We start from the raw sequence: 27659 nt of genomic DNA, 5'->3' as shown, positions 1-27659 counted from the left end.
GTTCTCCGATTGTTTCCATTTATTATATAAATATAACAATATGCTCCATTGTTTATTTAGTTAATATTTTTCTTGAAATATTTATAATATATATTTATTTTAAGTTGTAGTTTTATTGTTACGGGGTTCTTTCCTAATGGATGGTTTACTGGAATTACCAATAAATTATCAGCATCGATATAGTTGAATTTTAAAATTTCTTAAAAATTTTTTTCAAAAAATTAAATTTAGTTTTATATGTTCAATTAGTAATCACATTTTAATTCCAGTTATCAATACCAATTTCTTGTGTGTTATCAGAGATTTTAATAAAAAATCACATCTTTTCCCAGTTTTCGACTTCTATTTTCTAATTTCTTATAGCTTGCATGAATTTATCACTTTCGATATTTCATATCATTCAATTTTTTTTATAAGTAATCCGATTAACGTTTCTTTGCATAAAAAATATTCTTCTTTAATTTCTAATTTGAAAAATCTCATGCAGAATAAATCCTCGACAGGATCTTTTCGATTTTCGAAGTTGCATCTAAATGTGTGACGGTATAATGAAAAATCCTTTAGGAATCCTTTAAAAATCCTTGGGATATATCTTCTGGCTCATTCTCGTCGTTCACTTTGCTTTAAGCAACAACCGACCAATCGACTGTTGGAATTGATCTCCGATTGATCGACACGACGATGGCGTTCCAAAGTTGCAGGTGATTCTACGTATCAGTTTTCCTTTTTCTCGTTGCTTCGTTATCTCTTCCGCTACTCTTTCCTCCTTTATTCCTGTGGGCAGCAGGGCGGACACGAGTCCGACGACGACGTATGATATCGTTGTCATCTTTCTCGTGAACCGCGCGATGCAATAGGCTCATTGAAGATTGCACTTACTTTCAATTTGCGATTTGATCTCGTTCACTTGCGTTTCTATCGTATTTCTCAGTTCTGAAACAGTCAAAATGAGAATGTGTTTAATAACCAAAAAATAATAAGAGCAAAAAGATAATAAGAGAAAAATATACAAAATTTATGAAAATTTATAATTGAAAATGAAAATTTTTTGTAAAGAAAAATATAAGATATAAAAAAAAGAAAAACAAAAAGAGTGTCAAAAAAAGGAAAAAATGTCTGTTAGGATTATCCTAGCTAATAGATGTCTAAAAATCCATATCTAACAAAGTTATTCGTTTAAAAAAAATTGTAATCTTTTTGTAAAACCTTTAATTTTTATAAAAAATAAGTTTTTATTTTTTAAATTTTATCTTTCTCTTAAAGATAATTACACAGAAAGCCTTTTTTGCCTAATGTTAATTTACACTTATGTCTATATTTACACTTATGTTCTTATAAACTAAATATGTGAAAATGAATAAGTTGATACTGTTAGTATGAAAAATTAGATAAGAGAGAACAATTAAATAAAATATTTCTGCAGTTAAGAAAGTATCACTGCACATTCCGCTTTACAGCTTTAATAAATAAAATAGAATTAATTTTTACTGAGTCTTACAATTAGAACTAATATCTAAGAGTTCTAACTAATTTCTAAGATTCAATAAAGATCTAATAAAGATATGATAAAATAATTTTGTTTATATGTGCCATCTTACATGTGTATACATGTGTATGTGTGTGTGGGTGTGTATGTATGTGTATGCGTAATATGATAAAAGACAAATTAATTAACTATATACATATACACACATGTATATATACATAGTTAGTTTTACTTGTCATTATCATATGCATATGTACGTACATATGTATATATGTATGTATGTATATATATTTGTATACACATATATGAGTCCAAATATATTCGGGCAGCTAGCAGATGTCTCTGAATCTCTCTAGTGTTATGGATTTAGAGTAATTTCCCTAAGGACTTAGCTTGTTCTTTAAACTACTATATATATTAACAGAAACACGATTCAATGTTCTCTTATATATATGTATATAAATAGTGATATATTATAGAAAATAATTACATTAATTCATGTTTACAAAATTAGAAGACTTGTCACATTTTTTAACCAAACATGATATTTTGTGAGTCCATACTATATATACTTTCCCAAGTTTAGAATTAATATATCAATATTCTAAGAAATATTTCATAGTTGATAATATTGGCAATTTTGAACTTCTTAAAAATGACTATTATCAATGATTTTATCTTTTTCTGAGATAAGTTAATTTCTCTCTTTTATTTTTTACAAGGTGGGCAATTTATGTATTTAGATCTATTTATATGGTTTTAACTTGAGATTAAATTTTTATGATTGAAAATAAATATAATTGATTGATAATAAACAATTTTTTTATTCTTAATCATAATTCAAAATTTATTGAAGTCTCCATTTTCGTTAAAAGAAGTTAGGTTTAAAATTGTATAAAAAGTTGCAAGTCGAAGCTAATTCAAGGAATGGATTTAAAATATCTTGGATGGATTTAAAATATCTTGTATTGATACATATCGAAGTAATATTATAAACACTACATACTAGTGAAATCATCTTCGTCTTCGGCTTCAGCTTCGGCCGCCAATTCCTCTGGTGTCTTCTTCTTTCGCATCAGAGGATTAGGCTCTTCTTGTGGCATCTCTTGCACCTCCTCCCTTTTTTTTATGTTATACTGTAAATCAAAGAAAAACAATATCTCATCAAGCGAGGTAGAGAAACCTGTAACTTCTTTTTTTGATATTAAGAGTTTGATTATTCGATCATTTATAAGATCTTTATGAATACTTTTAATTTACAATAATATTAATTTATTATCTTATTTTATTATTTTATTATTATATACTATAATCGTTATATTTAACATTGTTTCTTATATTACAATTACATTTTTACAATAAATTACATTATATATTTCATTATCATGTGTCTTTTTATCATTTAATATTTATTTTACTGTATTGTATTAATTTATATTTTAACAAATAATTAATATCTCTTTTGTTCTTCCCCCGTTTCTTTCTTTCTTTATTCGCTATTTAATATATTCAATTTATAACATGCAGCAATGGTCCTCGTGTATTAATGCTTTGTCCTCTTGGTACAACAATAAGCTCAATTGCGGAGCAAGCTGGACATAGCATTAATGGTACAAGTACCGTTGTCGCTATCTGTATAGGAATATGCCTCACATACAAGTATTATCATTACCTGTAGGATACATATATGTTGTACCGCTGACCAAGGACTCATTAATAATTGGTGCCTTTCAGTAAAATGATTTGTTATGCAATGAATAATAGTGCATACCCCATGACAGCGTCATGAATGCCTTTGTTTCCTCCAGATGAGTCGCTTTTAGAAAAAACGCGTTATGTTTGATTATACAAGATGTTAAAAAAAACTATTGAAAACATTTATATGATAAATAGTACACACCATACTGAATAAAAATGCCTTAGAAAAAACAAGTCGAATACTCAACCGTTTTTAAGATACTATATAACAATTTTGAATGTTAGTATCATAACTGACTTATTGGCTTCTACGTGTCGTATGCGACGTAAAGATTTACTTCAGTGTTTACAAACCGCATTCTGAATGTTCTGATTTAATTTCCATACATTGCTTTATAATGAAAAATTTCGCCGGAAATCAATAAGTTGACATCAAGCAGCCATTACGACTGCGGCTGAGTTCGGAAACATCACCCTAGTGCCTCCGTGTATCGTTTATCCTTATTATTCACTCAATATTAAACAAGGATAAGATGATACACGGGAGCACCCGGATGATGTTTCCGAATGCAGCCTGGATGAGCATTATGAGAGATCATCTCATTGGATCTATAATTCTTCCAAATAGGTAACTTATCTAAAGTTCTCTCTTTTTACATCGTATGCAACACGTAGAAGAGATAATAAGTCAGTTACTAACATACACAATTGTTTATATCTTAGAAACGTGAGCTATTTCATAGTTTTCGACCTACATTCATTAAAGCTTTTAATACAATGTGTACTATTTACCATTTAAATGTTGAATAATTTTTTTTAACAATATGTATTATATATTTGCGATTCAAGAAAATACGTAACAATTTGAAATCGGTAATGTGAAGCGTATTTTATGTATAGATAATATTTTACGCGCCTATTATAACTTCCTGTTATTATTTACATCAGTTCGCTTAAATATAAATTAATTCACAGTATACTTTAATTTTCTAGTTAAAGAAGTATTTTCTAGTTGAAGAAGAATCATTTCACAAATTTATAAGTAATAGAGGAAAGTGGGGGAACTGTGCGCAGCGGGTAATTGTGCGCATTCTGATTTGGTACTTTTCCAATGGATGAAGATATCACTGTAGTGAAATTTTTACGCAGGAGGTCGTCCTCTTAAGATATAACTAAAAAAGATACGACGTAAATACGTTGCTAACCAGAGAAATATAAAAAAGTGAAATTACATCTTTTCTTGTTGTTTTAGCATTCAGAAAATAATAGGTAAGTTCATATTTTTAATTTGTTTGTTTAAAATTGCATACGTTATTAAAGTATGTTATTATATGCGTCTTTTGAGCTGTTATTTATTAAGTTTGATTAAGAAATGTTGAAGTAATCGTATTTCATATCGAGTCAGGTCACGGCGAGCAACTATGCGCAAGCATAGTTTTTGAAGTGCGCACAATTACCCATCTGCCATATACTATATGACTAGCACTAATTTTTTCGTTTTTTCTTTGCATTATATTTAAAATATATTTAATATATATTTATATTGCAATATAATAAATATATTTTCTGATTTCTTTGTCAATATTCCATAATTCATTCATTTCCTATGACTTTTGCTTTGCGCATAATTACCCGACGCGCGAGAAATTTTTTCGCTTTTCCGTTTTTTCCTTTTTGCCAAATATAATCTTATTGAATGAAAATCTGTTCGATATGAGGATACGTAATGATAGAAGAATGTTTATAGTTTCTATTTCCATACTTACATCGCTTTGAATTTGGAAAATCATTCCAGGACATTAAATTTCCATTAGGTGCGCACAATTCACCCACTTTCCTCTATAATAATTAGTATAAGATATATTTCCTTCCCTTAACTTATAATAGCGCGATAAAAGGAATAATTTTTTATTACAAGCAATATACATTTCGTTAATATGCAAACAATATTTAGTCAACAATTATTTATTTAATAAGTTACTTCTTTATTATACCAAACATATTAATATTTTAAAAAGTGGAGAATCAATATCGTTTTTTGTCAAAAAATCCTTTAATAACAAGGAAATAATGAAAATGTTAAGAAGTGTACACAAAAAATATATGATAAATCGTGTTGATCTTTGTAATGTAAATAATTTTTTATTAATTGCAATTTTAAAAACATGTCGACTAATATTCTAATTAGTATATCAATAATTTCTAGAATTTTAAAAGTCTTTAAAAATTTTTTAAAAAGCAGACATACAGCAAAATTCTATTTTGTCTCTCATAATCTTAATTCTTTGACTAAATATTTTACAAGAACTCATTCTTTTTGAAATTCTCAATCTCTCAACGAATATACCCGTTATGTCGAGGAGACAGATAGCACAAGGATAAACGAGCGCTGTACCTCACATGGCAAGCGTCAAATCTGATGCGCTGATCCTGACGTTAATTAATGTTCCTCGATATACGCGCAACATGTCTGCGCACCTCTTGCATCTGCGTCAGTACGTGTGCTTCTGTCCATTCATGTTCGAAATTATGAGAACATTATTATGCGCCGGATTATAGTGGCGCGGCGATTTATCACGCGTTACATCTAACTTGCGTGCACAACTACTTTAAAAATAATCGGACAATTTAAAAAATATTTTATTCTCCAAAGTCAAAACAGAGAGAATGAGGACCAATGTGTGAATAATTGTCAATTAATCTTTAGTTATTAATCATAGTGATTAATTATATATAATAATATAGATATTAATAATAGTAATTATATTTTTCAGGATGTTACATTGGGTATGCATAATTGTTCTTTAATTAAGATTTCTTGTGCGTAAAGAATTCTTATTCCTGAAACTACAGATATCATTATTATTAACATTAAATTTTATGTAGCATTTATTATATTTAATTATTTGTATTACATACAATAATTGCAACTGTTTGATAGTAATTAATGAATAAACAACTGTTTGAAGTTTTGCGCTATCGCTTATTCTAATGAAATTAGTACAGTGTGTTGCTTTCACGAAGCCCGCAGAGTGAGTCGCACTGCGGCGTTTTTGAGGCCTGCGTCCTTTCACGCCCTCGTTTCGATGTATTCTACATTCTTATGTAACTAGTCATCTAAAAATATTTTTTCACCATTATAGTTATTACAAACAAAACAAACTATATTGAATACAGATAATATTATAGTATGAAACGAGTTATATTAAACAAATAATATTTTAATATTTTATCGAGAGAGAGAGAGAGAGAGAGAGAGAGAGAGAGACTTTTAGAAAATTTAATGTTTTATCAATATTTTCAAAATTTTATGAGCAATATTAACATATGTATAACTTTCTTCTCTACTTCTCCTCTTCCACACTTCTCCTTTGATTATCTATTCATTATTATTGTTATACCTACAAGCATTATTAGTTTGTAGAAGCGAAAGGAGAAATTGGAAGAAGAGATTATGGTATTTGGTATTCCCTATATGCATCATAAACTTTGTCGATGCTAAAAACAGAAGATCTGATACGGTGTCATATTACTGCGATATATTACCGCGATGGAGAAATTGGAATCTGAGATCTCTGTCGGAATTCAGAGTTATAGTAGGTTTCAAAAGATGTGTATCTTATTGCGTCTGATCCTTTTCTTGAAAATCTACATATACTTATAACATTTTTTATTTGCGAACACAAATTTAATTGATAAATAATTCTATAAATGTGTAAAAAGAAATCAATTCTTGAGTAGACAGACAATAAAAATTCCAAGAAAATTATTTCTGAACTGATAGAATTAATATTATGTTGCAAATCCAATCGATCATTCACATTTTCTATAAATCAGCTTCCAATGCCATATTTCCTATAAATCAGTACATGCAAATCGTTCACGACACTCCGTATCATTAAATTAACTGATGTTTTATAACTTAAATAGTCTTAACTTTGTTTATAAAGCTTACGCTACCAGGTACTTTCGCGAGATGGTTCCTCATTTGGTGAACGTCTTAAAAGGAGTCAGCCTGACTCTATTAGGAAGTCGCCATATTGAATGCAGGGACTCCCTACTAGAGTCAATTTGACCCCAGTTAAGTTCAATCTTCTTTCTTCCTAATTCGCTTCATCGTTGCCTTTTTTCTCGCCTCCATTGTCAAATTTGAGATGCTTCCTCTTCCTTCCTCGGAGATTATCTTCGACATTTACTAGGATATGCGTGTTCAACAGAAACGATCAATCATCTTAACCACGATATGACGGTTAATGCCGAACTTGCCACTTATAACAATGGCTGTCCTATTTTACTTAAGTAGACTTCTACACGTACAATTTTCAACGCCATTAATTTCTTATTTCGATATCGAAATACAATATCTCGATGGATTTAGCTTTCCTCAAAGTTGCAGCATTATTTCTCCATCGGTTTAGCACATAACGCAAGTAAATTATTTAACGCAACCGTTAAAGACTTATGATATACTGAATGCTACTAATCGACTGTACCTGATTCTACGCAACTTGCAATCGTTTCGATTAACTGAAAATGCCAACATGGAGCTAGCCATAGATTGCTTTACATTGGTTGCGTTAAAAATTTTATCGAGACTAGATCGATAATAAATTATTCTTATATATTGATTTATAACTTCATATCATCTTCATATACATCATCGATTTGTTCAATTATGTTCTTACTATGATTTGATAAATACGTTCACAAAACTAATAAATTTATTTTAATTTGAAATTCAATTTTTGTGTTATATTAATGCTTCTTTAAAGCAAATACACTGTAGATACACTTATTTCAGTAATATTTCTAATTGTTCAAGAAACTTTTCGAACTCTTCAATTCTAATATTTCAATTACGATGTAGAAACTTTTTATCAAATATTGTAAATAATAGTTCGCATCATTATTTTTTCAATAGTACCCATCAAAAGAAAAAGGTGCAAAAGAGTTGAAGGATAATAAAGAAGCTGTGTGTAAACGGGAAATGATAGTTAATCATTCGATAAAATATGTAATAAAATAAAAATATTGCAACCAAGATGATAATATTAATGGTCACAACAACGTACAATAATGTCATTTCTTTAGCGATTCTTCGTCTTTGAAAATGTTCTTAAGGACGAAAAAACAGAAGGCTAATGGGGGAGCAGAGAAAATAAAGTGCTGGATGTAGTGTAATATTTTCTCGGAGTAATGTGAAATGCAAACAATATTAGATCGATAAGTGGAACTTTGGAAATTTTTCGCTCTTTTTCTCTTTTTCTACTTTTCACCTCTCTCTTTCTATTTATTTAACATTGTGTCAACTTTTAAATGTAACATTATTTCTTATGAAAGATGAGAGAAAGATTCAGTACTTCTTTTAACGTACTTTTTGAAATATTCACTTATTCTAAGTATGTATTTGTAGATTTAAAACTATCTTGTAATCTCGAAAATATATCTCAAATATATTTTTTGCCAACAGTAAAGCAATCGCGCACATACCGCGAAACAAATATAAATACATTTTATAAATATTAATGGATTTAATTTGCACAGTTTTGATATGATGATAAATGTAACAAAGTAAATATTTATACTAATAAATGAAATAATATATTGAGACAAATTAATAAGAAAATAAAATATATATCATATATTATATAATATATATTTTATATATACATATATATACTATATATAGTATACAAAGTAGCTCAAATAATATATTATATTATTATACATATGCTGCTTCTTCCACGACAAGTTCTTGAAGCCAATTTGAAAATAAAAAGAATATTTTTCAAATTGCGCAAGGACTTTACTATAACAAAGTCCCACTTCGTTCATTAGTCGAGATAGGAAATCGGATTTGACTTGACCCAATGCGATTACCATGCCAAAGCTTCTTCCACTACTATGCTAGGAGAATAGTGGATGCTCTATTCTCATGAGAGATCGCGGCTCTCGCGTCTCAATCTTTTCCGCTCATTTTCGAAGAATCATGTTCCTACCGAGACGGAAAGGATTTGAAGGTAGTTCTTTCGCTTATGATGAAGCAGCCATTAGTGTTAATTATATTCCGTCGAGATTTCCTTGCTTTACGAATAAAACCGCCGAGGACTAAACGAATCTTAAAACGCCATCGTGTTGAAAGACGTTTTTTAATCTAGATTTCGCTGAGTAATGAAGCCGCTGAAATTCGCTTTATTCGTTATTACATTTGTCCAATTCTAACTAGTCTTTTTAGTACCGTTTTACCTTTTCATAAGTTCTTTAAGATTTGTTCAAGTTTAAATTTCGCTTAATTGAGTTTTGATAATTCAAAATGATTAAATTCATAGGATTATTGATTTTTAGATGTTTATATTTCTCTAAAATCTTAATTTTTCGCGCAATTTTTTGTATCACAATAATATCTTTTAATACTTCGTCGTTTTCCATTAAAATAAATTCATTAAACGTTCCTCAAATCACTAAATCTGATTTCGTTGAAGCGCATACGTGATTATTATTGATCTACCGATTTATTGTAATTGATCTAACAAAAGAATCATACACGAAGTGATAAATTCTGATTTTAATGGAACTTTGTATATATATAGATTATATAAAAAAATGAATTCAGAAAATGTCCGTTTTACACGAAGTGATAAATTCTGATTTTAATGGAACTTTGTATATATATAGATTATATAAAAAAATGAATTCAGAAAATGTCCGTTGCGGAAAAACGGTTTGAAGGGATGAAATCACCCCTTATATGTAGTAAAGCGGTTTTCAGAGAGTTTTTTCCATTATATCTCGAAAACTATTCGAGATATCAAAAAATTGTTTTATACAAAAGCTTTAGAACAAAATTACCTCTATTCATGTATGTCAATAATATTTTTAATAAACAATTTTTTTTTATTTTTCAAAAATATTATTGACGTGGATGAATATAATTTTATTGTAAAAGTTTTGTATACAACATTTTTTTTATATCTCGAATAGTTTTTAAGATACAATAAAAAAGCTAAACCCGTATTACTTATAAGAGGTGATTTCACGCCTTCCAACCGTTTTTCCGCCATAATTAATATTTTCTAAATTCATCCTTTTATGTAACCTATATTATGTATATAAAATTTTATTAAAATCAAAATTTAACACTTCGTGTAGTTCCCCTGTAAGACGCATTCGAACTCCCACAATCGAACTCCGCCGTGATAATAGTTACAACATTCAACCACTTGGCGACCATTTCCGCACGTGAAATTACGACACACTATAGTAGTGCGGTCGATGTGCCACATACACAGATCAAACTACGTCCCACAATGTCGAATTACGCGTTTAGTCCCTTCAACGATATCATTTTCTGTTTACATACGAGATAATCGCGTTTCCACTCCAATTAACATCACGTAAAATCCAACGCTACTAACCCAGTTGGGCAAATATTGATGAAAGAAATACAAATCTATCATCAATTTCCTATTTCATAATAAGCTTTACAATTTCCTTACAAAAATAAAAATGCAGTGTTATACATACTCATTTATTTTGGTCTCATATTAATACAAGAATTAATGACGTGCAAGAAGAGAATTGATATTAACTCTTGAGTTTTCGTTAAAATTGATTCGATCAGTCGACCCACTTGACATTTTTTGGAGGACAAAGCAATCAGGTTGAGTCACATAGAAAATAGAATCCGTCGACGCATTGATCAAACAGGATAGAACAATATACGCCGACGGGATCTCACAAAAAACTTCCAACGCATTCACCGGTTGGGCGGGAAATAAATGTGTGGATAAAAAGAAGAACAGGGAAGAGAGAGAGAACGAAAGAGATGTAAAATGCACGTTGGATCGCGCCATTATCAATCCTGATGTATTGTCCTGTCAGGATGGAGTCAACGGCGTTGACATGACCCAGATGAAATCGAGGACTCTTGTGGAAAACGCTGGAGAAACACGTGGCGATATTCAAACTCGTACTTTGATATATTTATAGTCACGAACAAAATCCACTTGTAATTAACTGAAAAATATGATTCACAATATCTTCAAATAATATGTTTTAATGACAAAAACTACAAATAACAAGCAGTTTTCGATATGGCAATTCTACAAATTTTTAAATACCATATTGCCACACATAAATATTAGTAAAAAGACATTTATAGATAAACCTACTCTGATGTCCTAAAATTATAGCAGTCTTTTAATTAATATAATTAATTAATGAAATATTTCATATGGATAATATTTTTTATAACATTATATTCCTTTGAAATTATTTAAATGACAAAATCGAGCAGTAGCAATTTTGATATGTAAATAGTATTAAATTCTACAATAACGACGCGAATAACGACGAGTTTCAACGACAAAGATCATGAATATATGAAAAATGAACTTATTAGACATTTCCAAAAAAATGCAAAAACTTTTTAGATGAAAACACAAAAGCAAAATCGACATTGCTGACCTTATCTCTGATCTCTTGCCGCATCTTCTCTCGTTCTTCTTCCATTTTGCGATGTTTCTCCTTTCTTCGCTCTTCGGCCTCCCTGATAGCCTCCTGCCTCTCTCTCTCAGCCTCCTCTTCCTTCTCCTTATCATCCTCGTCACCTCCTTCGCCGCCTACCGCGCCTATAAAATAAAGAGAAAACATATATATGTATGTCTTTTTCTTGGAATATATTAAATTGTACTACTATGATCACTAATTATTTAATAATAAAACCTAGGCCAGAATTAATAGATAAATGATAAATTTATATATTTGAGATTATCTTTACAATTATAAAATTAAACAAATGTTTTTTAAAAGATTTGGAATACTAAATAATTTGTCAACATTTTTGCAAATATTATTTAATATTTTCAGTTAAAAAGATTCTTATTAAATAAATAATTAAAACGTATCAGGCTGCCTCGTTCTGATGAAGTGAATTGCAATATTCACGAAACGTTGGCATTCTAATAATGGATCTGAATATGGAGATAACACGTGAAATGCATAACTTCTACAAAAAGTACCCGCGGAAGTATTAACAATTAAAACATTATTTACACGTTATCGGAACAAAATGTACTTACTTATATATTTAAGATGAGAGATTAATCATATTTTATTGTATTTTCAAATTAATTAACTTTCCACATTAACTGAGAAAGATATGTTTACATATTTAATTGTCAGACTACTAATTTAGTATTTGTATATTTTTAATTCCTTGACAATCAAGAATTTACTTTCTCTGTGAATATTTAGAGTTTAATAAAAGACAGTTTCATCTCTCTCTCGAGTCTAGTAAAACTGGCTGCGTTATTGCAGACGTTATGAAGTGGACAAAGAAAAAAATAAGATTTTGGAGTAGACAGAGGTAGATGTGGCAGAATCTCCGTGCTTCGGAGAAATTAATACTACTTCTATCTCGGCGCCAATTTACCATTTTCTCCTTTACTTCTATCATGCTCATCGTATTTGAGCTGCTTTCCGCGAGTTGAAAAGATACTTTGAAGTCCGATTTATCTTTCTGTTTCAATTTTGTTCGTTGCCCTTTCGTTCATCGTCGTACTAAAACTTAAGGTTTGAAGAGTAGCAAGATAATAAGCAAATTCGCGGTATACTTCGAGCAACATTTCTTAATGAAATACACAATTGGAACAATTAGTAACGTACACACTACTGTTAGAATTATCACCATCATCATCATCATCATCAATGTTGGTTATATAATATTAATTAAAAGATTATAGATTTGTATACATATATACATTATAAAATATATATTCCAAAATAAACCAAACAATAACTTACGTATTTTGTGCAGAAGGTCGATTGCTTTTTTCTTGCAGAAAAAATTCTTTTTTTCAACACAAAGGCATTAATCTTTTTTATTTCATCAAGCAATTAAATTTATTTATGTATATATATACTAAAAGATATTACTTATAAAAAATAGAGTAGCAAGAAAGAAATAAAACTAGACAAAATAAAATTTAACAAAATAAAATATAAAAAAACTTACAATTTAAATATATATAGATTTTATTATTTTAAATTGAAGTGAAGGTAACTAATTAGAATCTTTAATTTTATTGCAAAAACTATAATTAAAGAAGTAACAAGATCGTTTTTGAAATCTCGAGAGTCTCGAAGGAGTTTTGCTCTTTCGAGAGAGTTACATTTCCAACCAATCTAATCGCATCGAAAAGCGAGTCCGAGTATGAGCAAGTTTCGCGCGGTTCATTGAAGAGTTTCGAAAAGCAAATTTATCTGTTCAAGTTTTTCATGAAGATAAATTCGAAAGTCAAATAAAAATATTAACCGCGCACTCTTAGGATACATGAATACGTAAATATCTGCGATCAATTTTGCAATGATATTCTCTAACATTGCTATTAATTTGTAAACATATGTTGTTGTGCAATACTATAGAAAATCGTCTTAATGTTTTTTCTTCTCTCTTGGAATTTTATTTATTATAATTAATAGTTAAGCAAACGTTTAATTTACAAATTAAGGAGGAAAGCGCTGTAAAGAGAACGGAAGGTGTTAAGTCCGAATTTTATTTTAATAGAATTTGAGCTAAGTTGAAAATATGCTATCGCGGAAATGTGCATAGCATATTTGAAAATAGCGCGTAGCACGATTTAAAAAACGCATTCCGCGTCTCTGAAAAAGATTAATAACGGAATTCCTGCGGTTTTCCTCTACTCACTTCTATGTCCGGCAAAACTGTCCACGGACAAGTTTTATTTGACAAAATGAAATTCTCCGGTGGTTATCCAGAGAATTTCATGACGTCGCTAGCCAGAAGTGATATACAGGCCATTTTATCATAACGGACAGAATTTTTTTTCACAAATTCAGAGTTTTTCCTAATGTTCCAATGCATCCCGTTATTCACAATTTATGGATCTTCTTGAAACACGTCGTGCTGGTTTGTACATATATTTTTTTTCATGCATGAAAAATTCAGGTCAATACAAGCCTACAGATGTCCATACGATATGATAATCGCATTATTGTATGAAATTAACATTTGTTTCTAAATACGATATTAGTTAAAAAGTATTTACAAAAAAAATAGCACGTACTATTTCTAAATATATAGTGTTATGAATTGAAGAACATTTCAATTAAATTCTGATTATTATTAATATTTAATTAGAGAGTGTTAAAACTACTTGTAATGCTAAAATTCTCACCGAAATAGATATATAGACGAAAGGATTCGTATTTCGAAAAAGATAACATTAATATGAACATACGAGCTGTATTTAAATATAAATAAGTTTCATCTATATAAACTTAGTTGTCAGACTACGTATATATGACATATCGTAAACCCTAATCCTAAAAGGATTAATAGTGTTACAACGTTGTACAGTTATATACACGCGCATGCCGTGTTTCCGGTGGGAAATAACAAGTGTGACGACACTTCCATGTATCTCTGGGGCTGGCACCCCAGTTACGAGCCATATTAAAGGACTATAAACAGTAACGGCTATCTACATCCAGTATTGTGTCCGTAAGTTCACTCACAAAAACTAGTGTGACGGTAAAAATCATGAAACGATGTGAGTGAGTGTGTTTCACAAATATAGGTAAGGTTCAAAATGGTACCAAAAAATCTCGTAAATTTTTATATAAAAAAAGTACTTTTTCGTGTATATTTAAATATCAAATAAAAACGTGTGAAAAGCACCTCACACGTATTCGAAATAAAATGGTTTTTATGTAGTTGCTCGATAAACTAAAGTCCTTTTTAGTGCTAGAATCTACGAGTAAAATTGTCTAGTGTGCATGTCGTGACGGCGATGAGCTGCTTTTTCTCTTGTTTTTTAAGCTCGTAAAAAAAAGTGATCTCGCCAACGTACGTGATTCTTTTTAAATCATTTCAATTTATGTCCTTTCTTCAGTTAATTTAAAAAATATTCATTATCGTGAATAATAGGAAATTCTTATAAGGAAAGGTCAAATCAATAATAAGAGTACTGTGGCAATTGTTCGAAACGCGTTCGATGTAACGCGCGTCCGAGTGAATTCCGACCAATCGCTAGTAGTAAATACCATTTCCGAACACAGAGGTTGGTCGTTTGAAACACCTGCGGCCCAGTGTCACGAACATTCGCTGTTCTGTTCAGCATTGTCATTGGTATCTAATTGAATCTACATCTCGCAGCACAAATTCGTAACGACCTCTATTACAAATGGTTGGGAAATTAAAATGTCGTTCGTGAGCGATAAACAAATGCGTCTCGTTATACGGGACATCCATGGGAAATGGTGAGCAGCTGCGGAATCGATAAGCAGATGCGGCATCGTATAGATTATAACTTGTCAGAAATATAGCTTTCTGTTTTATTCATCAGACATTATGATGAATTTTATTCGCATATCAATAGATCACTTTTTGTTATATTCACCAAATATTTACCTAATAATTATTATAATATTCATATTCGCGAAATGTACTAACAGAACATCTTGTATCGTAGTCACTAAATATTTATTCATTAAATATATGATAATGAATTTTGTACACCAGCTATACTCAATATATTCTTTATTACATTCCTGTACTAAGTCCGCGTAATACTGAGAAAATTGATCAAAGGAAACTGTGGCGTCGTCTGTATCGACACCGTCTTTTATTGATACCCTTCAATTTCGTTAAAATTCTATTTCCTTTGAAGACAATTTTATATAAAAGCCGCACGCGCGTCAGTCACGATGCACGCGAGGTATGTCTTCATTCGAAGCGACTGATAGAATCTGCATTTTAACTAGCCTTTATAAGAACAAAATCGCTCTATTTCAGCGCGAACAAACCGCGAAAGAGGAAGTCATTCTTTTGCTACTCTCTCTCGGTTTCATTCGTCCTCCATCCGAGTTGGATGCTAACGTCGATCGCCGCTTTATCGAACAATCCGCCATCCAATCATCGCCGCGCAGATGTTGGAGAAACGAATTTACTGTGAGATTTCAAACGAGTTGCCCCGTATCGAAACGGTCACCTCGTTTCTCATTGGACGACGATTGTATTGGCTGTTTCACCACTTGGTTAGGTAAAAAAAAAATTGAACAACCATCTGAAACGGAATATGGATTATTCACATTTGCATGTGAATGCGAGGATGAGCTGCAAGAAATTTGCACTCTACATATAACCGATGGTCAAATTGACATGCGCGCAATTTAATGTGTCAGATCTTTTATTCTATGTCTGTACACATGCTACTATAATGTGCAACTTCATCTTTTTTAAAACATGGGAATAATTATATTATCTAATACAATATGTAAAATTTAACATAATCTAACAATAAGAGTCAATATCTAGAAATTTATCAGTATGACATAATGACTTCTTAATAATAATCTAAAAAATGTTACTTTTTTAATCATATCAATATTGTCCAGAATATAATATGCAATATTTTGTACATTTTACAAAATCTTAACGTAATTAACAATGAAAAATATGCATGTATATGCATATATGTACATACAATCGGAAAATTCTCATAATTTCTTTTTTAGATCATTTATATATAAGTATATAGCATACAAGTATATGATAGTATTGATTATATAATATCTAATATCCATATATATATATGTATATATATATAATATAACAATAGCCTTATATTTTTCTATTTATATTTTCCAGCTAATTAAAATGATAAAATATCTATGTTAAGATAATAAAATAATTTTTTGACTTTTAATCTTGACTTTGTATCGTGTGGTGTGTGTGTGAAGTAAAGTATTTTTTTTACATGAATATATAAAGTTGCGATAACGCGCGTGGTGCACTATACACGTTTGCAACTACATGTAAGTATTCGCATTTGTTATCTTCTTTCGTGCAAGTTCAGGTTTGGTATACGTGCGGTTTGTAGCACGATACGATAGCATCTCTCTTTTATGTATGCGCCTTCGGTTCAAGGATATTTTGCCTAGCGTGCAAGTAATGCATGTGCAAGGTAGAGGACTGCAATTCTCTTGTACCATTCCATATAGGTTTAACGTTTTTATCGAGCTTTGTAACTAGCTACTTTCCTTTGGCCGCGTAATAAAGCTTTATAAATGCATGTTGCGCTTTTTAAAAATGCAAGAATGCCAAATTTGAATATGTGGTCCGACAGTTACGTATTCGCAAACATATTTTTCCTTCGAACGCTGTAGTATTGAATGCACGATAAAATACACAATTAATTTTTTATCTCTCCATTGCGTTCCGTACATACATTTCATTCCGATAGTGTGTAAACAATGTGTTTAGTAATTATTCGTGTGTTTAACGTGCCTTTTCACTGTAAAGAAAATATCAAACATACTTTGATACAGAATGAGATCAATATACTAAATTTTTAAAAAATTCTTGACAAGAGATAGGAAATAAGTAAAATATTAAATGATATTTACAGAAAGGCAAAACGAAGATCTTATTGCTATATAAGTTGTACAAATATCTGTTGTTTTAAGAAAAGTTTTAAATCGATGTTCGGGCTAGTATTTTAATTAAAAAATTCCAGGAATGCTTTTAACAGTGAAAATTACTAATTCCGATAATAATAACGTTTTTTTTAGGAACTTTAAAATAATTGAATATTAGATGAGTAATATTTACATTACACAGAAAATGCTGTTCATTCTTTAATATAATTTTTATGTTTATTTTCATTACTATCCAACAACGGACATTATACTTACTCATACAAGCACCAATACCTTCCAATAATTTATTCCTGTTTCTAATGGATCATAATTTACAACATTTCAATGCTCTTTCTGATTCACTTATTCTTTGTCGAGATTGTATCAAAACAGAGAGAGAGAAAAGGAAAAGGGGAAGAAAAGGAGAGAGAGAGAGAGAGAGAGAGAGAGAGAGAGAGAGAGAGGAACAGAACAATATCAATCCTGACGTATCGAAATAATTCGTGAAATTGATTTTTCAAAAAAACCAGTTCCAGATTTTACCTCCTACGAGATCCGATTTACATGCAAATCTGCCTGAACTCGGATTTGTACCCACTCGTACGATTATATTGGCGCACGTTCACATTGTCCCCCTCGAGAAGGGCGAAAAGTTGCCGTTTTAGAAGGAAGGATTAGATTATATTATCAGAAAAACCTCGATACATTTTGATCGTAAAATATCCAAAGATAATGCGACAAAATGGTTCAAATGCTTTTAAATTTAGTGAAATCTTTTTATATAAAATGTTATAAAATTTTTGCTTTCTTTTATTACTTCTTTTATATGCGTTGCATTTTTCTTTCTTTAACGTTATTTCATTAAATAAAGACGCTGTAAAAGTGATTGGTCCTTTCTAATTATTTTATTTAATAGCGTCTCTAATAAATAATTTCTTTTATTTTTTACTTCTGTCTTGATTATATTATATTTTGTACTAATTTTCTGTAAAGATAAAGATAACATCTGCGCGTTGTATGTTATCTTCGCAGAAAAGTACGATTTGTAAAAAAGCACCCTGGTAGCAAGCTGACGTCAAAATAACGACCTTTGACATCAAAATGACGGCAAACTGATGTAATTTGTTACCAGAGCAATAATAATGAAATTATTACCACCAATCTTATGGAAAAAAAACATGCCAAATTATTTTGAATATCAATAACATTACCTGCAGTTGAATTCAGAAGGAAACTATTTCGAAAAAGCATATAGTTAATTTGATGAATTTATTAAAGTATATTATACATATGATTTCGTTTATTGCTGATGACGTAATACAAATGTACTTATTTAGCATCGCGATTTACATAATTTCGCATATATTTATATAGTCTGTTAGTTATAACAACAGCAAGTACAAATGCGATTATCGGTTCACAACCAATCGAATAGCATAATGTAATACATTCGCATTCATCGACACGTTTGCTCGCGCTACCAAACATAACTAGCATTTGGTTATCTTGAGTTTAGGTCAAGTAGTCTTGATTAAGGTACTTCGACATAATTAACCGCATCTCCAGAATTTGCTCCTATTGATGCAGCTTCAAGTTCAATCGTGAGCATCGTGAGCATTGATCGCTTAACACAGTTGATGTACTTTGATTCGATCATTGAATGCAATAAGAGATATAACTGATTACGAGTTAAATTTAGATCAAGTTAGATTAAACAGTGTTTACATCTCGATTTAAGAATTCACATTTTTTAGCATAATAAGAAATTCAGTTGTTATCCTAGGATTCTCAAAATAATAAAAACTTTGTGATTGATGTAGGCATTTTAAGACAAATTTATCAGTCACAATTCTCCTTCCCAAGGAAATAACTTAAAAAAAGAAACAAAACTTTTTGTCTTGTCATTTGACGAGCTGTAAGTACGAGTTCTCGAAAATCGATTCTCTATGCTAGTTGATACTTGGTTATTCATTTCCGGTATGGATTGAGATGGTCGTATCAATGTTTCCTCCATGGTTAAAGTGCCGCTCATGAAGAAGAGCGAGGGTTCTCGTGTTAGAAGTTGATTGTTCCGGTCTCATACGATATGTAAATCTTTCCAACATCATCCAGAGATATTTTCTCTCTTTCTTTTCCCCCTCCCCCCCCCCCCCTCTCTCTTTCTTCATCCAAAATTCCTTGCTACTGATTTCAGTTTTTCCTTTGTCACAATTTTTTTCTCCGCAATTTATTGACGTAAAGAATTTTGCTATGGTATTGACGTGGAATTTCTCCGCTTGGTGAGAGATTTATCATGGATGTTAAGATTAATGATCGTGGTCGTACACGTTTAAGTAAATGTTAAAGGGGAAGTGTGTTTAAACGATTATAAAGAGTGATTTAACCATTTTTTCCTTAAATTTTTTTACTTCGTTAGAAAATGTTTGATACGAGTTAGATACAACATATGATTTTGAATTTTCAGCTTAATGTTCATTATTCGCTTAATAACACAAACGTGAATAGAACTTTTTCTGACAATTTTGTGTTTAACATATAAATTTTAGGAAAATTTAGCGAGCTAGATGCAAAATAAAATATCAATATGATCAATACAAACGAGATACAAAATAAAAAATGATATAACTCTTTTGTAATATTCTATATAATTGTTGTGATTATAAAAACACTTTACTTTCTTGAAGTTCTCTTTAAGTTTAATAGTTTAAAATCAACATCGAAACATTCTTAATTGATTTGTGTAGACTTTATCTAAAATTTTTATTGTTACATTTCTGTCTTTTAAATTTTATATTGACTACTTACAGTGACAACTTCAATTTTCAAATTTTGATCTTTGCTTTTTTGTGCAGTAACGTTACAGTTAACGTTTTGTGCTCGAAATTAGAATTAGTCTTATTGATTATTGCTTTGGCAGCTGCAACACGCATTGATTCGTACGATACGAGCTCGCTTCAGATTATACAATAGCGAGGTAATTCCTCTCGTGGTTAAATCACAGTAGGTTTATGCCGTATGCCGTATGTACTTCGTGAGATTGTCGAGTCGCACGACAGCCTGCTTCAACCTACGATACGCTTCGTGAGCCGATCGCAATTGTTTCGAGAGGCGAAAGGAGAAGAGAATTTCAATGGCTACCAGCTTCAGTGCGGTTATCGCATAGTGCTTAACCTTTGTCTTGTCGAAACGCATCATGAGAAAGAAACGAATATATATATATATTTGTTAGAATAAGTTATATAACAGAAAATAATGTCCTTAATAATAAAGAAATTGATAACAAAAATTAAATAACTAGTAAAAGTAAAATGGAAATAAGAAAAAAATTTTAGATTAAAAGAAAGACATTAATAAATATCTTTCCTTTATTTTAAAATAAATTCTAAAAGCACAATTTCCAGAATGAATATTGCTTCTAATAGCGAAAATATCATTAGAATAAGTGCATAATTGCATCATAGATGTAATAAGTATAGACTGCGCATTCTCTGTTCAACTCTATCAGCATCTCTTTTCAACTTTTTAAAGAAAGAGAAAGAAAAGAGATATGATTCAACCACCTTCACTCTAAATCGAGTGAAATGATAACTTCATAAGAATGCGCAATTTATTTACGTCTGTGAATTGCACAAGTTCTTCATTTATCCATTTATGTACTCATTTATTTAGATAATTATGTGCTTGTTTATAAAATATGTTTATTATATTTAAATTTAAATATTTTCTTTCTCTTTTCTTTCTGCATATGAACTTAATTGTCAAGTCAAATATGATTGTATGCTTGATGTTTGCATATGCGGCCGTTTTCACTTTGCTTAACTTTTCATTATTTGTTGTATTTAATAGATTGCCTCCATTTCGCGGCCTCCATTGTCATCAAATAAGCAAAAAGGAAAGAACGAAGACAATTGTTTAGCAACTTTATGCGTCGTGTCGTGCAATTGCGCTGTTTAAAATTAATGTACATACATTACAATTATATGTTTCCGGGAAGAATTCTTCAAAATGTTATCTCGTTATTTTAATGTAAATTTTTTTTCTAGACATACATATATTTGAAATCATCATGGTTATATTATGTGATAACATTATTTCAGAACATTGTCCAACATATCTAAACAAATTTTATAAATAAATAATTTTATTTTGATCGAATATTGATGAAATTATTATACTAAATAAGTTTTATTATATTTTCATTTATAAAAACTAAAGGATTTTGAGGAGACTACTATACGTTATAATAAACATATTTTTTCTTTAAATATAACAACGAAAAAGTTTTTTCTATAAATTATCAAATTTGTTTGAAAATTTTATCTCTATGTCAATCACGATTATTAAAAAATATTTATGTGTATATTTATTTAAGTAAAATCTAGCTTTTTAAATGAAAAATTAAAACATAAGCTTGTAACGAAAACTATGCTGTACTAGTATCTATCATCTTTCTTATTGACCATATTTGTTGAAGGAAAATAGACCAAAAAAAATATAGCTTCTTCGATCTCAACTCCAGAAGCGCAATAATTTATGCAGACGTGCACGCATGTGACCCTCGTGGACGGAAAATGGAGAAGAACATCAGAGTGTTTTGTCAATGTTATTTACGACTCGTAGTAGTATATTGATTCGTTCATACGGTCGAATGTGTCCCTCTCGCGGAGAATTCACGTGCATGCATGCATGCATGCCCGAACATACTTCAGTCTTGAAAAGGTAGAAGTGAATTTTTTGTATTGGCTGGTTTGTTATATATAATGATACAATATTAATTAAACAATTCGAAATTTTTAATGAATTATTTAGAAAAATATTGTTTTCAAAAATATATTGTTTGCATATTTGGCCGAGATAAATATATGAACTATATAATAGTTTGCTTTTTCTTTATATACTTGCTCTCTTCTCTCTTTTCTTTCTTTCTATTTCTTAAATTTAATAATGTAAAATAATTAAGAAAATTTCTTATTATGTTAAATGTGGATTTGGTGAAGATGTGGTCACTAACTTATATATAATAATAGGTCTACGCCATTTTTAAACGACTCCTTCGAGAATTCCGAAATATAAGTTCACAGCGGACTTTTTACTTTTCCTGGCAAGACTTTATCGCTTGGATGAGACAAACCGAGGAACACGAAAGTAGCATCGAAAAGTTTCTGCTTGAAAGAGAAAAATGGTAGTACCATCGTTCAATGTTACATAATCTTTACGGAAAAAATTGAAACATAAAATGTTTAACATGCGTTATTTTTTCTTTAATTTATGAACACATACACGAAAATTCTGGTATTAATAAAACGATAAAAAAATTAAATAGATATTTTTCAAGCACTTATGTTCATTAAAGAATATGGATATATAAATATTGATGTGTTGTAAATGTTGGTATTTTACATTTTTTATTGTTCAACTTTTATTACTAGATAGAATCATATAAATCTATACATATCAAACTCAAGTCTGAATTTATAGCAACTTTAATTTTTTTTTAGCATAATATACTCGAATAACTATGACTTTTTTATACGAATAATGCTTTATCACACACACAGATAGAAATTCTGCTTATTAAACGCGAGAAATTTTCTTCTCTTTCGTAAAATTTGAATGCTTGATTAAACAACGAAATCATTCATAAAATATCAATTTATACAGCGAATAGAACAACCAGTCACCCTTCGACATTTACGGCCTCAATATTTTGTTTATCTTGAAATGATGCAGGTGTGTCCGCTCTGTTGCATTTTTAAAGCATCGAGGAAATACATAAAGTCTCAAAAACATCCTTGAAACACACTAATTTTAAAAGTGGTCAGAATAGAGTTTTTTTAAGGAAATAATATCTTATTAGGCGATTTTATTTCCCATTATTTTTGAATATTCGATTTTATTATTAATGTATCATCGGTTTATTTATAGATAATCTAAAGATGTTAGTAGTCCAAGATCTCTTTGCATCTCTTTAGAAATTTATTTAGATATGTAAATAATTATAATTATTTCAATTAGTATTTGAATTAAAATGCAAACAATATTTTACGAAATATTAATATTTTATGAGATATTTCATAGATTATCTAGAGAGAGATTCTGTACATCATTTGTCATATCTAAGACCATCTATAGACACTTATTTCTTTTTAAATTTAGAAGTTGCATAAAATAAAAGTAGGTTGAGTATGTAACAACAGTGCGAACCTTACAAAGAAAGAATGTAAGGACAGATGGTACTCATTAAAAGATGAGCTCAAAAGGACGAGCTTATTTGGAAGCGGACGCGCTTCTAAGTCGATGACGTGAAATTCAATTATGCTTCCGGTGTCTGGAAGAGAATTATCTCCAGAACGATCTCGACACCCATCGACTAAGTTACTCGAAGATTTTCATTATAAATTGAGTTACAGCAGAATTTCAATCTCCACCATCGATAATCGAATCGTAATCGTAATGGAGATGATGCAAAAGCCCGTTTTGTTAATGAAGATATTTCTCGCCATGTAATGAATACATAAAGATACCAAATAAAAATTTTACCAGAGAGCTAATCGATCGATAATATGAATAAATATAGTTTGCTAAATTTAAATTTCTTCAGAAATTCTTAATTTTTAAAAAGAAATTTATTTTATCCATGAAAGAGCTAATAAAAATAAATGATTAATAAAAAAAATATTTGTCACTGCCACTTGAATCGGAAACAAATTTAGTAGCTTTTTCGTTTAAGAATGAAAATTTTCTAATTTGTAGAAATATTTTAAACTTTGTAGCTACTTTTTTTATATGAGATAATAGTTATTTCAATATTGAAACAAGAATGAAGCACTTATATGTATATACAATAAAGAAACTTTACCTTTTTTATTTAATAAAACAATTTCTTTACAAAAATTTACATATTAAATTAAATAAGGAAAATTACTAAATCAGAAAATAAACTTAATGATTTAAATCTAAATAAGAATTTTAAAATTAAATGTCACTGCCACTTGAATCAGATTTTTTCCACAAAAACTGATCACCCACTTTTACTGAAAAATGTCAAAGCTAAACGTTGTGATTTCTTTTTTACAAAAAAGTCAAGACCGGGATGGTATGGAGTAATACATCAATTTTTTTATAAAAAAAAACAAGAATATTCAACTGACACGAGTGAATAAACGATGTTGCACAAGACCTTTTTTATTTTTCACGCAAATACACATGTATTTTGTTCAAACCGATATTCCAATATTTTAAATACAAACGCATATATAAAGTATAACCAACACATACAACAATACGTTTGACAGAGATGCTAGCATTGTGAACACGTGCTTATTTACTTGTCGATGAACTAAAATATGTCTTTTTTATTTAAATTGTTTAACTAGTTGTCTATACTGTATTAAATTTATTTAAAAATTTGTTTTATTATATATTATATTTTAATGAACAAAAATATGTAGTTTTAGAAATTAAAATTTTATAGGTAATTTTATTGTATTTTAAATAAAATTAGTTTCACCAATTTCACACACACACACACACACACACACACACACACACACACACACACACACACACACACATATATATAATTATATACATATATTACAAAAAATATTATTTGTAAAAAATGTTATACTACATTATTGTTAGAAACACATTCAAGAATCTGACGCAAACTATGAGAAAATAACAGGTTTAAATATTTTGTTCTCTAATTTCTAATCACACGCAGAAAAAACGCTTTTGCTAAAGTATTTAAAAATTTAGCTAGACATTAAATCTGAAAATCATTTTATTGAATTGTCAAAGTAATTATGTATAACGCTCAAAGTGATTAGTAGAATGTCAGAACTTTTTGCAACATTGCACATCATGCTTGAATTTTCTACATAACTATATTTTGATGGTCTAACAAAATTATGTTCAGAATTGTGTATCTACCTAAATGTTTAGATACTTCAACAAAATTGTTCTTTCCGTGTAATTAATTAGATCTTTGCAGATGTAAAGCGAAGTTTCGAGCATAAACCACACGGTGCTTTTTTTTTATTTATGTTTTTGAGAAAAAAGGAAGAGAGAGAGAGAGAGAGAGAGAGAGAGAGAGAGAGAGAGGGAGAGATACATAAGCAAAAGATTTAGATAAAGAAAAGTTGTAGAACCACCAATCCAATGATTTTTTAATTTTTTCCTTCAGTCACAATACCTTAATCCTTTGATACAGATGAAGTCTCACGATTAAGAAAGGGTTGAAGCCAGTCTCACCAACACTCGCGATTAAAGCATGCGACCGCGATGAAACATGATTCGTAAAATTTCCTTTTTCCCGAGGGAGCAGATCGATTTCAACAATCGAAGCATATCAAACGAACGAGATCAATAAGCAGTTAAGTAGTGCATGCTTGGTTTTGAATAGGACATACCCAGTATGTCCATGATTGAATCCCGTGATGGCCTGCACTCGTGATAGTGGCGACAGTAGTACTGGTGCCGTAACGGTCAGACTTCGCCACGGAGACTACCACCACCTCCGCAACTTCTGTCTGCCCCCACCAATCTCTACGGGGTGCGCACCCCCACTACAGGGATGGGCGTGCTTGCTGGCGTAGAGGGGCTGGAGGGGAGCTAGAAAAATGTTCAGTTCCTCCTCAGAGGTACCGTTGGTTCCCTTTTACCCCTATCTGCTGCGCAATATTTTTGCCATCCCTATAACCGACATGATCGGCCTTCCTATAGAATAGGATGGAACGGTATGCGACACCGACACCTCTCGATATGGAGAACGAAGAATGGAATGTCGATGGTGAGCGACATCGAGCTTGTACAGCCGGTTAAGCGGCTCGACTGGGTCACAGGGAATGAAGTGATGGAATAACGCGTGCAGTGTGCCGAACAAAGCTATAGAATAAAACGCAGATTTATTTTGTGTAACAAATCTTTTATCTTCAGGCTATGACAGCACAGTGGTGAAAAAATAAAATCTCGTAAAAATGGCGAAGTACAATTACAAAGATATTGAATGATCCTTATAGAGGAAGAATCGATATCGCGTATTCTATTGTTTTTATAATAGTGTGATGTAAATGTGATATAAGTGCTTGTTGAATTGAATAGAAGTTTCAAATTGATTCATATTTAAATTGAAGAATTTCAAGTGTGTTTCTAACAGTGAAAAGATCGAAATTGGAATAAGAGTATAGCAGTACACTAGTAGTTTTCTCACAATTTTGAACAGATTACGATAGATCAATTACGTCCGTATTAAAGCTCGTGTTCTGTCGGCAGTCTGTCGACATAATCTGACAATAGATTGCCAGCAGAAACTCAGAATCTATTATCTCGTCACTATTTAAATGATATGCATATTCCACTTAACAAGTAGATTCCACTCGGTCTTTCTACGAACAATCTGTTATCACGTTTTATTAATAAATGTTGTTATATTTTTACTGACATCGACAAAATTTGTAGCAAACACTTTGCAAAATTTTTTTTTTAAATCCGTCAGAAATATGTGAACGAATTATGTGTTCAGAAGAATGTAGAAAAGATTTTTAAGTTAGTATACATACATGTTTCAAAATAATAGACAAACGAATATATATATATATATATAAAATACTTAATATAAGTATGTAAAGTTTTTAAGTTAAAGAATATAACATTTGTGAGTACCGTTATATAAGTAGGTTAACAGAGAAATGGCTGATAACCTAGTATTGTGAAGGATTATTTTGTCGCGTTATACTGTTCAGCATTATTGTATTCTCAGTTTGTAGTCGAGAAGAAGCAAGTGAATTGTCTGCTACTTTATATAAATATTTGCAAACAAAACTTCTAGGAACTACAGTAATAAATATTACAGTAGTAGGGGTACTTAAGCTGATTCGGAACTATAAAACAACATAGAATAGAAGCAATAGCAAAAATGGCAAAAAAATAAGTAGAAGAGAAGTTCTTTTTGTAATTTTAGATATTTAAATAATTAGATTAGTGACTACACAGTCTAAAAAATCTATTTTACTACAGTAAAATTACTTAT

The 27659-nt window shown here is 30.3% G+C and overlaps 1 protein-coding gene across 3 annotated transcripts in view; it reads right to left on the bottom strand.

The window, feature by feature from the left end:
- Positions 1 to 848: 848 nt before the first annotated feature.
- The window catches only part of cpx (synaptic transmission protein complexin), a 129072-nt gene continuing 102261 nt past the window's right edge, over positions 849 to 27659 (bottom strand). Inside the window, exons 1-4 of one of the 3 annotated variants that reach the window (XM_018460798.1) lie at positions 26041 to 26137; positions 11651 to 11814; positions 2493 to 2622; positions 849 to 933 (exon numbers count right to left, since the gene is read on the bottom strand). In XM_018460798.1, the coding sequence (XP_018316300.1) occupies positions 860 to 933; positions 2493 to 2622; positions 11651 to 11814; positions 26041 to 26053 (381 nt within the window). In that variant the 5' untranslated portion in view covers positions 26054 to 26137 and the 3' untranslated portion in view covers positions 849 to 859. Of the gene's footprint in view, positions 934 to 2492; positions 2623 to 11650; positions 11815 to 25823; positions 25929 to 26040; positions 26138 to 27659 lie in introns of those variants that run through there. The other 2 variants (XM_018460799.1, XM_018460797.1) reach the window with 2 other exon arrangements.

The sequence above is a fragment of the Mycetomoellerius zeteki genome, unplaced genomic scaffold, assembly GCF_001594055.1.
Source record: "Mycetomoellerius zeteki isolate Tzet28-1 unplaced genomic scaffold, Tzet1.0 scaffold98, whole genome shotgun sequence".
NCBI lineage: Eukaryota > Metazoa > Arthropoda > Insecta > Hymenoptera > Formicidae > Mycetomoellerius > Mycetomoellerius zeteki.
Note: the sequence above shows the minus strand (reverse complement) of the source record. Positions and strands in the feature narration are given on the sequence as shown.